This window comes from Molothrus aeneus, unplaced genomic scaffold, assembly GCF_037042795.1.
Source record: "Molothrus aeneus isolate 106 unplaced genomic scaffold, BPBGC_Maene_1.0 scaffold_19a, whole genome shotgun sequence".
NCBI classification, from domain to species: Eukaryota; Metazoa; Chordata; class Aves; order Passeriformes; family Icteridae; genus Molothrus; species Molothrus aeneus.
Window position 1 is genome coordinate 1,491,998 of NW_027098863.1, and position 16,766 is coordinate 1,508,763.

The 16,766-nt window shown below is 49.9% G+C and overlaps 2 protein-coding genes across 2 annotated transcripts in view; both read left to right on the plus strand.

Moving 5' to 3' along the window:
- The window catches only part of LOC136569711 (zinc finger protein 271-like), a 294,542-nt gene that overhangs the window by 169,340 nt on the left and 108,436 nt on the right, over nucleotides 1-16,766 (plus strand). The window lies entirely within an intron of this gene.
- LOC136569729 (olfactory receptor 14J1-like) lies at nucleotides 5,261-6,193 on the plus strand. The gene has a single exon (XM_066570100.1). It carries the CDS (start codon nucleotides 5,261-5,263, stop codon nucleotides 6,191-6,193), a length of 933 nt encoding a protein of 310 aa, XP_066426197.1.

Here is a 16,766-nt window from a genome sequence, read left to right on the forward strand (position 1 = left end):
ACCTTACAATTACCAGAGGAAGTAGCAGTGGTGTACGTTAAAGGACATCAAAAAAGGGTGACTCAAGAGGCACAAGGGAACAATTTAGCCGATTTAGAAGCTTAAAATGCAACTGAATCAGAGACAGAAAAACTAATAATAGCATTAACATCCATGAGAGAAATGCAAAAAGTCTCTGTATTCAGTGGGACAGAAGAGGAAGAACTCCTGAAAATAGGAGCCAAGAAAGATAACGCAGGGAAGTGGAGATTAACAGATGGGAGGCAAATGTTGAAAAAACCCCTTGCCAGGAAAATGCTAGAAGACATACATGGAACAACACACTGGGGTACACAAGCATTAAGTGATCAATTTCTAAGGGACTTGGGACGCACAGGAATTTTTGGGATAGCTAAGCAGGTAACTGAATTATGTGTGATATGTCAACAGGTGAATAAGAACATCATGAGGAAAACACCCAGGTGAGGGTGAGAACTGGCCTTACAGCCCTTCCAAAACACCCAAGTAGATTTTACTGAGCTTCCCCAGGTACAATGGTGGAAGTTTTTGCCAGTGATAGTAGATCATAGGGCTCATTGTGTAGAGATGGTGACCACTGTGAAAGCCAATGCCAGTGTTGTGAGTAAAACACTTCTAGAATCAATCATTCCCCAATATGGGATGGCAAACAGGATTGATTAAGTGGGGGAACTCATTTCACATCGAAGATACTGCAGAAAGCTTTTCAGGCCCTGGGAGTAAAATGGGAATTACACACTCCAAGGCATCCTCAGCGTTCCGGTCAGGTTGAGAGAATGAATCAAACTCTTAAAAGAGCTCTAGTTAAGCTAATGATTGAAACCCAAATGTCATGGATAAAATGTCTCCCTTTGGCTTTATTAAGAATTAGAACCCAACCCCAGTCAGATCTGGGGGTGTCACCCTATGAAATGATGTTTGGGTTTCCCTTCCTGACCTCGCCCCAGAAGGTTGCCACCCATGAGGAAGGGGAAGCCAATGCCAAGAAACAAGTGATGTCTATAGCACAAACCTTAGGAGGGCTAAGACATAAAGGGGCAATTCCTCAAACTACCACCCTGGACTTCAGAATCCATAATATTAATCCCGGGGATTGGGTGATGATTAAGCCGTGGAGAGATCAGCCTCTAACTCCTCAGTGGGAAGGTCACTTTCAGGTACTGCTCACCACCGAATCGGGCGTGTGAGCTGCAGAGCGGGGATGGACTCATGGCAACAGAGTCAAAGGCCCAGGAGAAGAACCAAAGAGTGGACTGTAACATCCAGGCTGGGTGAAAAAAGATTGACTCTCAAGCAGAGCCTGAAAGACAACCAGGAAAACACCAAGATGCCCAAAAGCAGAGTCAAGCTTCCACCAACCAGCTCAAGAACTGTCTTCCTGTTTTCATGGGTGATAATTACCAGCAGCTGTTGAGGAGAAGTACACAAGGGACTGTAAAATGCAGTGGGACAGCTTCTTTAAGAAAATAAGACAAAGGAAGGAGGGCAAGGCCGGGTTGGCCCCTTTGTTTGCTACCAAGAAGGCTCCATAGCCCTGCTGTGGGTAGCAACCCCATGGGCATGGTAAGGTAGGGACAAAAGGCCATTCCAGACCTCTGTAATTCCTCAGTTGTCTTTTAATTCAACAGGGACTGGAGGGCAGGACCGAGTTGGCCTCTGTGCTCACCCCTAAGATGCACCAACTATGGGCAGCAGCCATATAGGCACGGTCGATGTGAGTCAAAGCCATACTGGACCTCTGGGATGCCCTTTTGTCCATTCCAAATAAGTGTGTCTAAGGAAAACCTGAGATTTTTTTTCTCCTGTTCCCACTGTCCTTGCCCACATCAACAGATGCTGGTATGACTCATTCAAGAGAGAGAAATTTTTTCACTTAATTGTTCAAGCAAAATGACTTATAGAAAACAAAAAGGGGGTTTGTTATAGATGAGTAATTCTATGGTTGACTCTCACAATTAAGGGGTGAATATTAAATATATGTTATGAGAAGTTTTGTAGATGTACAGTTATCCTTCCCCTCCCCCTTGCATTGCTATCACAGGATGGCCTCAGTAGTTGGGGCATTTGGGAGGGTTGGCTTGTTCCTATGGCAGCACCTGACCTCCAATCAAGGTGTGAGACAGTGATCTCCACCACTGGACAGAGAAGAAGGAGTCGATTGACAAGATTTTGGGAGGGGCTAGAGGTGTAAAAGACAGAGGATCCATTTTGTAGATGAGCACACAGTGACTGAATTCTTTGCTCCTGGCACTGTATCCTTTTCTTTATTCAGTCTTCTGCTGTATTTTGATAAGGCCTTAATAAGGCATTTTAATTTTTGAAAGTGAAAATCTTTTCTCACATGGGGTTGGGGAATGTGGGGCAAGGTTGTCCACACTGGGTCACTCTCAAGGTACAACTTCACTGACCTGGCCAGACCTCCTTAGGAGAGACCCTGGATCAATATCAATAACAGAATGCTGCAATCACCTTTTGTATAATAGGAAGAGCAATAAAAGACACCCTTTGAGATTGGAATACATATTACTTAGAAGCTCTTTGAAATATTTCTCTATACAGTAAAAGGAAATCTTCCTGATGAACTGCTCCAGACCAGAGGAAATCAAGGCAGAGCCATGGTTTGTCAGGACTTGCTTGATCCTAATGAGCCCCGTGGTGCATTTGGAGCTGAGTCTGGAACCTCAGGGCCTGAGAGGAGATTGCAAAAAAACTTTCCAGGAGTCAATATCAAAAGAAAACCCCAAAGTGTCTCAAGGCATGAATGGGCCCCACTGAGGTCCATCTCCAACACAGGCTCCTCATGGGCTCCTTGGAGGAGAGAACTGGAGGCCAGAATTGGACAAAACACTTCTCAGAGATTCAGAGTGGAAAGGAACATCCAAAGTACCTCAAAAACCTTGAGTATCTCAAAGTATTAATGAGCCCCACTGAGTGTCAGTACAAAGCTCTCAAGGGACTCGTTAAAGCAGATAATTGGGGCCATGATTGCACAAACCTCTCACAGAGACTGGATCAAAAGGGAAACACAAAGTACCTTCAAATAACTGAAGTACCTTAAAGCATTAATGAGCCCCACTGAGTGTTGTTACTGACAGAGCCTCTCCAGGGACTAATTACAGCAGATAAATGGAGGCCATGATTGCACAAACCTCTCAGAGACTCCAAGGCAAAAGCCAAGCCCAAAGTCCTTTGAAAAACCTGCAGTCCCTGCAGGGAGCATGAAGGAGCCCCCAGGGCCATTGCTGAGCAAGGCTCCCCAGGGACTCCTTGCAGCAGATCCTTGAGGCCACTGGGATGTGGGCTAGGGGGGGATGCTGAGGGCAGCACAAGGGGCTGACAGTGCCCAGCCTGGCTGGGGCTGTGCCAGGAGGCCCCAGGGCCTCAGGACAAGGTGTCTCCTCCCAGCCCTTGCTGGCACAGACCCTGCTGTGCCCCAGGGCACCAAGACTTGGCTTCTCTTTGTCCCCACCTGTCATCACTGCCTGCAGTTCTCTGCTCTGCCTGGGGCCTGGGGACACTTGCTCAGTCGTGTCCCTCTCTGGGACCCATTAAAAGTCCAAGAAAGTTTGGAGTTGGATTCTGCCTTGGAGTTCTGGAGAGGTTTCTTCAGCTCCCTCTCAGGGACTGATGCTCAGGGCCTGAGCACAAAGCCCCAGAGGGGCTCATTAAAGTCCTTGTGCTGTGTCTGTGCTGCTGAGCTGGGCTGGGCTCCTGGCCCAGAGGCAGCTCCTGGTCACCAAGAAGAGCTTCAAAAGCACATTTCTCTTGCTGAGCAGCTCTTGTGCCAGCCCAGCAGGGCTGGGACACTGCCTGCAGCCAGGCCGGGCACAGCACAGAGGCACAGAGAGCTTCAATCAGTCAGGGCTGGGAAGGGGCTGAGAAGTGCCTGGGGCACAATCACTGCCAGCCCTTGGCACAGGAACCTCTGGCTGCAGGACAATGCAGCTGCAGCTCCTGGAGCCATCTCCTGCAGCTGGAACATGCCAATGCCTGCAGAGCCTGTGAGTACATTCTCTGATTGTCTCTTGTGCAGAGCAGCCAGGGGTGCCCAGGGCTGTCCTGCAGAGCAGGGTCCTGCAGCCCAGGGCGCTGTGCTGGGGCAGGGACTCTGCTGCCTGCCAGGGACAGCTCTCAGCCAGCCCTGGCAGCTGCTCCCAGCTCTGGGGGACAAGATCTGGGTGGCAGGAGACAGCTGGTGAGGCTTGGGAGTGTTCTCCTTGTGTGGGGAGGATGCTGCATTGTTCAGGGCTGCTCCCAGCATGGCCTTTAAGTGCAGAACATTTCCAAGTAAGTTATAAAGGGACCACAGCGATGCAGGGACTGGATGAAAGAGGAAATCATGCTTTTTAAATCTATTTTTCTGGGTTGTCTTGATAGGAAATTGCACATAGATATTTATCTCTCAGTTCAGGTTTTAAAAAAACAAAAACAATCCTCTCAGATGTTTATAAACCAGGCAGTTACAGAAATCAGCACAGAGCCCTTTAGAGGCAGGATCAGTGCTGCTTTTCCAGCCTCCTCAGGGTTGCTCTTGTTAGCGTTCAAAAACACATAATCACAGAAGCGATTATATGTGGTGCTTTTTATTCAAGAGCTCTGGGAATTGGGGTAGTTTCCACCCAAATCTGATTCCGACCATACATTCGACGTGAACGTGTTTTATACTCTATCATTACTTAATTTTCATGTTAATTATTAAACTTATATTCATCTATTGTATACACAGATTTCAGCTAAACATAGCTCCCTTTAAATTTCCAACATAGTTTCCCATAATTCTTCCTTTGGTCATATAATAATTATATTTAATTACTAAACAATCATCACATCTAACAATTATATCTTTTATCATACTGCTTACGCAGGTGCAGTGGTCTGAGAAAACACAAAGCCCAATATTTTCAAAGACTATTTTTAACATTTTCCAGGGCTCCACTATCACTCTGACGTTGCCCTCAGAGCCTGCAGAGCCAGAGCTGCCCCTGGGCAGTGCCTGAGCTGGGAGGGCTCTGCAGGGCAGAGCTGGGCCCCCAGGGCTGGGCTGGGCTCTGGCAGCACTGGCAGGGCCCAGCCCTGGGCACAGGGAAGCAGCTGCTGGCAGGGACAGCTCCAGGCAGCAGAGCCCTGGGCAGGCAGTGGGGGGAAAGTGCCCCCAGGCTGTGCTGGGATATTTCAAGTCCTCTCCAAAGCCAACTATTCCATGATTACTTTTCTTACAGATGCCCATGCCAAGGCACCACAAATGTCCAACAGCAGCTCCATCAGGCACTTCCTCCTGCTGGCATTGGCAGACACGCGGCAGCTGCAGCTCCTGCACTTCTGCCTCTTGCTGGGCATCTCCCTGGCTGCCCTCCTGGGCAACGGCCTCATCATCAGCGCCGTAGCCTGCGGCCACCACCTGCACACGCCCATGTTCTTCTTCCTGCTCAACCTGGCCCTCAGCGACCTGGGCTTCATCTGCACCACTGTCCCCAAAGCCATGCACAATTCCCTCTGGAACACCAGGGACATCTCCTACACTGGATGTGCTGCACAGCTCTTTTTCTTTGTTTTCTGCGCTACATCAGAGTACTACCTCCTGACCATCATGTGCTATGACCGCTACGTGTCCATCTGCAAACCCCTGCACTACGGGACCCTCCTGGGCAGCAGAGCTTGTGCCCACATGGCAGCAGCTGCCTGGGCCAGTGCCTTTCTCAATGCTCTCGTGCATACGGTAAATACATTTTCCCTGCCCCTGTGCCATGGCAATGCCCTGGGCCAGTTCTTCTGTGAAATCCCACAGATCCTCAAGCTGTCATGTTCCAAATCCCACCTCAGGGAACTGGGACTTCTTGCTGTTAGTGTGTCGTTGGTATTTGTTTGTTTTGTGTTCATTGTTTTCTCCTATGTGCAGATCTTCAAGGCTGTGCTGAGGATCCCCTCTGAGCAGGGACGGCACAAAGCCTTTTCCACCTGCCTCCCTCACCTGGCTGTGCTCTCCCTGTTTGTCAGCACTGTCATGTTTGCCTACCTGAAGCCTCCCTCCATCTCCTCCCCATCTCTGGATCTGGCCCTGTCAGTTCTGTACTCAATTGTGCCTCCAGCCCTGAACCCCCTCATCTACAGCCTGAGGAACCAGGAGCTCAAGGCTGCAGTGTGGCGACAGATGACTGGATGCTTTCAGGAACATTAAACCGCTGGCCAATTTCTGCAAATGACTTGCAATAAAAGTCATATTTGATACTTCTTCTTGGTTTCATTTTGAGGTTCTTTGTCTTTTTTATTTTAGGTTTTTAATCTTGTCCACAAATAAATGTCATTCCTTGTGCCATTTCTCATTTTGTTTCTCTCCACCTTCCCTGTGGCCACAGACTGTGTCTATGAGGGGCTGCGCTCTCGGTGGCTTTAAAGGAACTAAAGGATGTCCCAGCAGAGTTTTCTGCAGAGATGCCCTTTTGTTGCCTTCTCTGGAGCTGCAGCAGCAATGTCTGTGTGCAGAGCTGGGGCAGATCAGTGCTGGCCCAGCAGCTGTGCCCAGCAGCAGCAGCAGCAGCACTTGGTGTTGCCAGTGCTGCTGCCGTGGCCCTGCCCCACTGCCCTGGTGGCCCTGGTGTTGCTGCAGGGCCTGAGTGCTCTCGGGGCTGGGCACAGCCCTGGGGGTGGCAGTGCCGGGGCTGCAGCAGGGACAGGCCATGGGCACTGCTGGGGCAGCGCTGACGCCTCAGGCCAGGCCCTGGGGGCTCCAGGCTCCTTGCCCAGGCTCTCTCAAGAACACGGCCAGGCCAATGCTCAGCACAGAAACCCCCTTGAGCAGCCCCAGGCTGGCCGTGGGCAGGCTGGGGGCAAACAGCATGGCTGGGGCTCTGCAAGGGCCCTGGGGCAGACGGGAAGGAGCTGCAGAGCAGGGGCTGATCCATGCCCAGCGCGCTGCACAGCCCAGGGCAGCGTCCCAGAGTGTCCTCATGCAGCTGCCAACAACATCCCCCCTCTGCAGCCCTGGCCTCTCCCCCAGCTCACACAGGTGCCCCATCCTTGCAGGCACAGACACGGCAGCACTGCCTCAGCAGCCCCTGTTTGCATTGCACACAGCAGGGGCAGCACCCCCATGCTGTTGCTGTGGGGACATGAACCTGAGGGAGCACAAATGCCATCAGCCCCTGGGGCCAGCAAGGCCTGCGGGACACCAGGGAAACCACTCAGCTTTGTCCTGGCCTCTGCAGTCAGCCAGAAAGTTTGTTCCCATCAGCTGGGAGTTTCCTGTGCCACTGCAGACGCTGTTGCTCAGAGCCAGGGCTGCCTGGCAGCCACCCCCAAACTGCCCTGAACATTTCCTTTGCTTCACCTTTGCTTTCTTTACTCTTCCTGGTACAAATTTCTCCCTAATGCCCGCCCCAAAGGGTCTAGAATGGGACACAGCGTTTGAGGCGCTGCCAAACCAGTGCCGAACAGAGGGGAAGAATCACTGCCCTGATCCTGGTGCCAACTTGGTGTCACCATGGTTCCATGAGGCCCCAGCGTGTCCCAATGGTCTCCATGATTCCATGAGGCCTCCCAGTTTCACAATGTCCCTTTGGTTCCATGGGACCCCTTGGTGTCACAAAGTCCATTGGATCCTTGGGCCCTGCAGTGTCACAATGGCACCGTGATCCCCCAAGGCCCTGCAGTGTCACAATGGATCCTTGCTTCCATGAGATCTGGCAGTGCAGCAATGCTCTCCTTGGTTCCACAGTGTCCCAATGACCTCTTGGTCCCAAGGGCCACCACGGTGTCAAACATGTTTCCTTCATTCCAGGAGTCCCTGAGGAGCAGCCCTGGCCCCTTGGTTCCATGGGGCCCTGCAGTGTCACAATGGTCCCATCGTGACACCAGGTCCTGCTCTGTCACAATGCTCTGCATGGTTCCACAGGGCCCTGCAGGGTCACAGTGGCCTCTGTGGTTCCAGGAGGCCGCAGAGTGCCACAATGAATTCCTTGGTGCTGCAGTGTCACAATGGAGCCCTGGTGACACAAGATCCTGCAGTGTCACCAGGGACCCTTGGTTCCACAAGGGTCACAATTGCTCCCTCAGTTCCCAGAGTCCTTGCAATGGAGCAATGGCCCCTTGATTCCATTGTCCCCAGGCTCTCCCAAGGCTCTCCTTGGTTCTGCAGTGGCACAATGGACCCTTGGTTCCACAAGGTCCTGCAGTGTCACAATCATCAGAGAATCAACCAGGCTGGAAATGAACTTGGAGAGCATCAAGTCCAACCTGGCACCCAACACCACCTTGTCACCCAGACCATGGCACTGAGTGCCACATGCAGTCTTTCCTTAAACACCACCACAGCTGGTGACTCACCCACCTCCCTGGGCAGCCCATTCCAATGCCCAATCACCCTTTGTGTGGATAATATTTCCTAATGTCCAGCCTAAACTTTACCTGGTGCAGCAAAAGGCTGTGTCCTCTTGTCCTGTCACTGTTCCCTGGGAAAAGAGCCTGACCCCCACCTGGCTGCACCCTCCTGTCAGGGAGTTGTAGAGAGTGATGAGGTCTCCCCTGTGCCTCCTCTTCTCCAGGATAAACAACCCCAGCTCCCTCAGACACTGCTCCTCACAAGACTTTCTTCCAGTCCTCTGACCAGCCTTGTTGCCCATCTCTGGACACACTCCAGCTCCTCTATGTCCTTCCTAAATTGGGGGCCCAGAACTGGACACAGCACTCGAGGTGCTGCCCAACCAGTTCCCAGCACAGGGGAAGAATCACTGCCCTGCTCCTGCTGGCCACACCATTCCTGATCCTTAGGAGTGCCAGGGGCTGGATGAGGGAAATGGTGGGGAGGGGGTGGGGAAAAATTCTGATTGATTGTCAGCCATGAAGGGTCTTGATTATCATATCTGTTCAAACTGCTTTAAAAGCTGCTGGGGATCAATATCAATTGGACATTGCAGAGATCAATCTATAAACAGGAAAATAAAAATAAAAAGAACAAAACTGTACTCTTTGCATTGTTTTATACTATTGTATATTCACTTTGAGTACACTTCTGTCATCTGTCTAATTAACCACATTAAGAACTGAAAACTTGAAATATTCCCCAGGGCCTTTTCTTGTTCAGGTATTCTGAACAAATGTTTATGAGCACTTCTCACTGAATTCCTGAACTGAAGAGCTCAAGAAAGAAGACGCCTCCAGGGCACTAAAATCCATCAGCAGCCTGCAAGTGGTTGAGGATCCGTCCCCATCAGAGCAGCAGTGAACAGAAATGGGCACAGCTTTGTGGCTGCTGTCCCAGCTTTGGCATGGGCCCTGGGCCTGGAGCAGGAGCAGCTCTTGAGGGTCCCAAGGCCGGGGCTCTTGTGCTGCCCTGGGCAGATGGGATGGCAGCAGGGGCTGCAGAGCTCTCAGCACCTCAGCCCCAGGGGAGCAGGGCAGCCAGGGAGCCTCCTTTGGCCTTGGCCAAGCACCTTCCCCCATGGCTGGGGCTGAGTCCTGTGGCAGCTGCAGCTGCTGCTGTGCCCTTGGCAGGGGCTGAGGCCGTGGGGCCAGTGCCCAGAGCAGCCTGGCCTGAGCAGAGCTGTGGGGCCAGAGCCGGCTGGGCTGGGCTGGGCTCAGAGAGGCCCTTGGTGCTGCCCAGAGCTCAGGGCAGCTGGCAGAGCTTGCAGGGAGCTGGGCTGGGCTCAGAGAGCCTGGCTCAGAAACCATCAGTGTCCATCTCAGCCTGGCTGAGCGTGCAGGGGCAGGACTCAGGCCAGGCCTTTTGGGGCAGGGCCAGCGCCTGTGCAAGGCATTGCAAACAGGCAAGTGGCCCAGAGAGGAGGCTGCTCTGGGCCCTTGGTGGAATGGACAGAGCAGGGAGGGGGCCCAGGACATTTGTCAGCGCCAGGCTCTGTGCCCACGCGTTGGCAGCCCTGGCTGCTGAGCCCAGCTTTGGCCTGGGCTGAGTTTGGCTGTGGCCCAGCTCCATCCTCCTGCGGGACTCAGGGCCTGTTCCCAGCCATGGCCAGCCCTGGCTGCCTCTCTGCTGGCCCAGAGGCCGGCAGAGCCCGGGGCAGGGCTGTCTGTGCAGCCCCACAGGTGCCAGGGGCTCTGCAGGAGCTGGCAGAGGCTGCCCAGCAGGGAGGCCATGGGGCACAGAGCCCCAAGGCTGCTGTGGGCACCACAGCACAGGGGCCGTTCCCAGCCGCAATGCTCCTGGCCTGGGCTGGGCCTGCACAGGGGCTGGGCCACCATGGCTGGGCCAGCACAGGGCCACAAAGGGGCCACGCAGCCGCTGCCACGGCTGACAGCAAGGCCAGGCACATATGAGCAATTGCTGAGCATGGCCTGCGCTGGCCAGGCCTGACTGTGCCAAAGGCAGAGCTCAGCTGCCCTTGGGGGCTGCAGCAACACTCCAGAGCCCAAAGAGCCTCCATGGCTGGGCTGGAGACCAAGGCTGCAGGAGGGAAATGCAGGGCTGCTGCGGGATGGGGAGGCCATTGAATTCCAGCACACACCTCAGCTCTCTGATGATCCCGGCACCATGCTGGGCCCTGTTTCAGATTGGAGCAGAGCAGATGTTGATGGCACAGGAGCCCTGCGGGGCTGTCAGGGACCTGCAGCTTGCAAGGTGCTCTGCTCTCCCTCAGGTGCTCTGGGAGAGATCCAATCCCAGCTGGGCACCTCAGAGCACAAGTGGCACTGCGTCTTCATGGGCACAGAACTGATGTTTGCCTGGAAAGGGGCAGAGGTTTTATTACCTGTTAGTTTCATAATACTCAGGCAAATCTTTATTATCTGGGTCACTTGATTCCTTTTCAGAAATGGCAAAGTTTTCCCACCAGGAATGGGAATTTCCTGGAAGTTTGCTGATGGCAGGAGAAGAAATATTGATCTGCCCCCCTACTCCTGTCACCAATGATCAGTCTATTATTTCCTCTCCCTCTTCCGTCAGGTGTTTCCATCTCTCCTGTTGAAATGGCCATGTCTGACTACATCTCTTCACTAGACCAGCTGGATCCACGTCCTTCCTGCTGCTCTCCGATTTCCCCCTCCGGATGCCCCCTGGTCATTCAAGCGCCTCTCAACTGACTGGTTTCATGCTTTGAACTTCAGCTAGTGGCCAAGTCTTTCAAGTTCAAATAAATACGAATTAAATATCTCATTATGGTTATATCTATCACTAAATTACCTTTTATATGTCTCTGTCTTAAACTGTTCAGAAATCCCTTGGGGATGGGGGACATGTCAGATGCTGCTGGGACATCCCAGAGAGCTGAGGGAAGAGCTGTGATGGTTCTTAAACTGTTCAAATGTTCAACTTGTGTTTGTTGGCAAGAAACCTTTCTGTGCCTCTGAGTGTCACCAGGCCCTGAGCCCAAAGGACACAAACCTGATGAGTTGTGGTTCCCACTGCAGGGGCTGCACTTGGACCTTGGCTCTGCACAGGAGAGCTCTTCAGCCCATTTCTCTCTTTTCCTCCCTCTGGGCATGGACGGAGCTCCTGACTTCAGCCTGTGACTCGTGTGTGCAAAGAGCAAATCTGGGCAGAATCGGGGCAGGGAGGGTTTGGGGGGACCTTGGGTTCTGTGCTGGGCACAGAAGGTGTTTTCCATTGCTCTGAGACTGTCTGCTGTGCAAAGAGGATTTAATATGCAGCAGACGAATGACTTTTGCATTTGATGGAGCTTTGCCTTCCCCTGGCTTTGTTGGCTGACAAGAAATGAACATCCCTCTGTGTCTCGGGCAGCTCCTTCTCCAAGGAAAGCAGGTGGGAGTTGGAGCCAAGGAGCTGAAAGCTGCAGGTGCAGCCTGGGCTGGAGGCAGCTCAGATTTGCACAAGGCTGCTCTGAGTGCCAGGGCTTGGATGGGGGAAATGGTGGGGTGGGGGTAGGGACAGAGTCTGATTGATTGTCAGCCATGAAGGGTCTTGATTTTCATATCCATTCAAACTGCATGAGGAGGTTCTTGGACTCAGTGTAAATTGGAGATTGTACATATGAATGAATTAACAGGAAAGCAAAACTAAACAGGACTTAAAAAATCTTTTCTCACTGTCTTTTTAAATATCAGGTATTTAGTTTGAATACACTACTGAGATCTACTTAACCACAAATGATTTGAAAATTAAAATCAAATTATTCCCAGAGGCTTGGCTTGTTAAGGTGTTCTGAACGTTAATGAGCCCTAGGACACTGAATTCCTGCACTGAAGAGCTGAAGGCTGAACAAGACTCTGGAGCAGGGAAATTCAGCAGCAGCCTCCAAGTTGCTGAGGATGTCAGCAGCCCCCAGTGAGGCCATCCCTGCCCAGAGACCGTGGGGGAATGGGCAGACAAGGAGAGCGTCCCTGGGGCTGGGGCAGCACAACTCAGAGGCACCAGCGGCTCCAGCTGGGCAATGGAGTGTGGAATGTGGCTGGGAAAGCCCTGCCTGGGCTGGGCCAAGCAGGACACACAAGCCCTGACCCCCATCCCCCAAACATCTCTCTCAACAAGATATTTAAAAGGAATTACAATTGTTTCTGCCCTCTGAGTTAGGTGCACTGGAGAAATACCAGTACAAGAGATTCTAGAAGCTCAAAACAACCAAACAGCCTTCCCTGGGAAGTTCAGAAAATTGGAGAAACTTTGGCAAAAGTTTTATTATTACACTGTAGTGGTTTTGGTTTGTTAATTTCAGATTTTTCTATTCTTGACATTTCTTAATTAATGGATTGATGAGTATGGGGGGTTTTAGTGTCAGTTTAATTATTTATCTATTTATTTTATTGTGAGATTGTATTATGAGAATAGTAAAGTAGGCCTAAAATTTTAAAAGGGTATATAGAAAATTTTATTTAAAATAAATTTATAGAGAAAAAAGGTCGTAAGAATTAAAATAAATTATTTAGAACCCTTTTTTTTTCTTTACAACTTTTTCTTTTTACTGACAATGTAAAGAAAGTAAACTTAAAATTTCTAGTTAGTTTACTATTTATAGAATTGTCTTTATTTAGTTTATTTAGGGAGAGAAGTTTTTCTTCTTAAGGTTGTGAAGATTTTTTTACAAGAGGAAAATTTTTTTTTTTTGGCTCATATTTTTGTCATGGATAACACCAGTCTGGGGAACTTTGTTCTTGTGAAGTTGTTTTTATTCCTACAACCTTTTTCAGAGCTTGTTGATGGGCCATGTTGACTTAGGAGGTATTGTTTTAAAGATGAGTTATTTAAAGGTATAAGTTTTTATTATTTACTTTTAAAATTATTTTTACTCTGGGAATAGAGATCTTCTCTTGGAGATACTGGATTACTTTTTTTCCCCCTGTTTAAGCATTTTATGAAATTAAAGTTATTTTAACATTTGCTTATTTTAGTATGGAGGTTTTTCTTTGATAAAAATTTGAATTTTTAAAAATATTTTTTTGTGTTATAAAGAAAAAGGGTTTTTTCTTTATAGTTTATAAGAGGATTTTAGTTTTAGGAGTAACATATTTTTTATTGTTTTTTATTTAGGATTTAATTTCTTCTTTACTTACTTTGATGGTTTTATATTGGTTTTTTATAGGCTTGTATTTTGGTTTTTTTCTTTTACTCATGGGAGGATTGAAGTATTGAAAGGGTTAACACCTGACCTGCTGGCATCGTGTGGTGGAAGTTGTGGTTGGGTTGTGTAAAATTGGTTTTATGGCTGGTTTTAGGTTTTTTTGTGTTTAAGTTGTAGGGTTATTTTGTATGGTTGTAGGTTGTAGGGGATTTGTTTTGAGTTGTGTTGCGGGGCAGGGACTTGATGTTAAGATTTTAATGGCTGTGTCTGGCTTTGTTCTGGTTGGGGTTTTGTAGCCTCTTTTGTTTTCCTGTTTGGGAGTTGATGGGGTTTGGTTTGGTCAGAATGGGGCTGATGGGGTTGGGGGGGGGCATGGCCTGGGGAGCGGGGAAGCGTCTCAGCCCATGGCAGGGTTGCTTGGTTTGGTTTGGTTTGGTTTGGTTTGGTTCAGATGGGGACCAGGGCCTGGGCCCGCTGCTTCTTTGTTGACTGGGAAAGAAAGAGGAGGTTGCTGGGTTTTTTCGTCTTTAACATTTGTGTTTCACAGAGGCGTGCTCGCTACCTTAGTGGTCTAACAGATTGTCAGTGACACAAAGAGTTTGTATTACGTTTTAAAATTCTTCTCATATCAAACTATGACAGACATTCAACCAACAAAAACACTTTTTAAAGCATTGACTTGGCCCATTCAACTTCACAAACTCTAAGCCTGTTCAATTTCATGTTAATCAAAATTTACAGGAGCACAGAAATAGAAGAAGACACAGAAAGAGAGAAAGACAAAAAAGATACAGGGAAGCAAACACACAGCTACCAACTCCTGGATTCCAGCGGTGTTCAGATGGACATTCCAAGAGGAGGCAGGGTCAAGATGTGTGCTTGCCTTGTGGTCAGCCTTCAATACCCCTTGGTCTCCCTGGGCCCTTCCCCCAGGTGGGGCTTGGGCTCATTTGGTCCCTCAGGAGCTGGGCTGGGGCTGCAGAGGTGGCTGTGGAGCATTGCCTGTGCTGTGCCAGGGACTGGCAGCCACTGCTGGGCTGGGATAGAGGCTCTGGGGGGATTGGGGTTCCAGGGCAGGGCAGGGCTGGGCTTCCAGGGCAGGGCAAGGCTGGACCTGCCCCTTCCTCCCCCACACATGAAATGTTTTGAGCCAACAATCTCCTTCAGTCTGTCACAACAGGGAATGTTGGAGGTGAAATCCCAAATTTGGCCATGGGTGCCTGGATGAGAAGGACAGTTCCTTTTCATAGGAAGGAAAGCACAGAGCCCCAGTGTTTGGAAGGCAGGTGAGAGCCTCTCTAGTCCAAGGCCAGCCAGACTTGTCAGGAATGGCAGATTTTGTCTGGGAGCAGTCTTTGCATATAGGGAATTTGGAGGTGACTCTTTGTGTCTGTGTGCACACAGGAGTGCCTGTGCTGGGGAAATGTGGCAGAAATGCTGCTCTCTGAGGGGTTTGAATTCCTTGGATAGCTGAGTCAGTCAGGACTGTAAGTAAGGTTACATCATAAGGAATAAGTTAAATGCTGTTAAGAGTTTTTTTTGCTAAGTAAAGTTTAATATGTTATAAGCTAAGTTGAATATTGTTTAATATTATTCTACCATTAAATCATTAAGTCATAGGTTGTAAGTTAGGTTAAATACTGTTTGTGGGAATCCATAAAATTAGAGGGTTCTAGGAAAGCTGCAAAAGGCAGGCCTCAGATACAGCAGAATTGTGAACAGTGCTAAAGCAACAGTCATGACATCGGTCAGCAGAAAAATTATTTAAACTGTAGAAAAGGCAAGGGCAAATAGAACAATAGCCTCTGTATTAATGCTTGTCTGAATAGCTAAGTTGCAGAAAGTTTACCTAGCAAGCTATTAGGAAGGTTAAAGCTTAATAATGGCGCTCTGTGCATTGTCTCTTACAAAAAGGTATTGTATTCTAAATAATCAAGCATTGTTTTAACCAAAGGTATGTGTGCTTATGGTGACTGGATAGAACTACTGTCAATATGCTTTTGCATTGTGTGATTGGTCAAGAAGCTTATAAACTATGTTGTAACATTAAGTTTTCTGGCCTGCTGCCTGGATTGTGAGCTGCTAGCATCTTGCCATTATCATAATCATGTAATGAGACTGATGCTGAAAAAATAAACAGCTCGAGACACTTTTCATATAGCAGCCCCATCTCGTTCGCGTCTGTAAATAAACCCCTGGCTAGCATCAAAGTTAAGTGCTGTTCTTTTGCTAAATTGTCAACTTGAAGGTATCAGTTAAGGTTAAAGTGCAAGTTAAGTCCTGTTAAGTTTGAGCTCTGTTCAGCTTTTGGGCCATATTCCTTTTATCCTTGCCCTCACTGTCCTTTTGTCACACACACGCACAGGGACAGTTCTCGGTTTCTCGTTTGGTTGCCAGGATTTTGTTTGGTTTTGTTGTTGCTTTGTTTCCTTGGTGTGCCTGAAGTGTCCAGTCAGGAGCAGAGTGACTCTTGCCAAGGAACTTTGTGCTGCTGTCCCTTAATATTAAATCTGGTTTTTGCTGATCCCTTGCTGGGGATTTTTTCAGCGCTCTCAAGGCCTCGTTGGTAGCAGGGTGAAGGAGCCCTGGCCCAAGCTCTGGCCCTGGGGGACACGGGGACGCTGCCGGGGGGTCCCTGTCCCCCTGTGCCACCCCCAGGGCCCCGGCCCCCCATCCCCGTGTCAGGCTCTGGGGTCGATCTCGTGGAACATCCTCTGGGGGAGGCTGCGGCGCCGGGGGCGGGGGGACCCGGGGGGACAGGGGACCCTGCTGTGCACGAGCAGGGTTGGACTGCTGTGGGGGGAACTGTGAGGGGGGCCGGGGCAGAGTGACCTCCCCAGGGACCTCACACAGCCCCTGTGATGTCACACAGCCCCTGGGATGTCACACAGCCCCTGTGATGTCACACAGCCACCTGTGATGTCACAGAGCCAGCTCTGGGATGTCACCCTGGAATGTCATGCAGCTGCACTGTGATGTCACAGAAGACTCTGTGATGTGAGAAAGTCACCCTGTGATTCCACAATCTGTACTGTGATGTCACAGGCTGCTCTATGATGTTACACAGCCACTGAGTGATTTCACAACCCACTCCCGCATGTCACAGAGCCACCATCTATGACGGCACGATCTGCTCTATGGCCTCACACTACGATGTCATAGACAGATGTGTGATGTCACAATCCCCGCAGTGATGTCACAAAACCCTTTCTGTGATGTCATACTACACTCTGTGATGTCACAGCACACACTTTGACCTCACAGCCAGCTCTATGATGTCATACATCC

Excerpts from the sequence above, each read along its gene's own strand:
- LOC136569729 (XM_066570100.1), top strand. The coding sequence starts at position 5,261 with ATGTCCAACAGCAGCTCCATCAGGCACTTCCTCCTGCTGGCATTGGCA.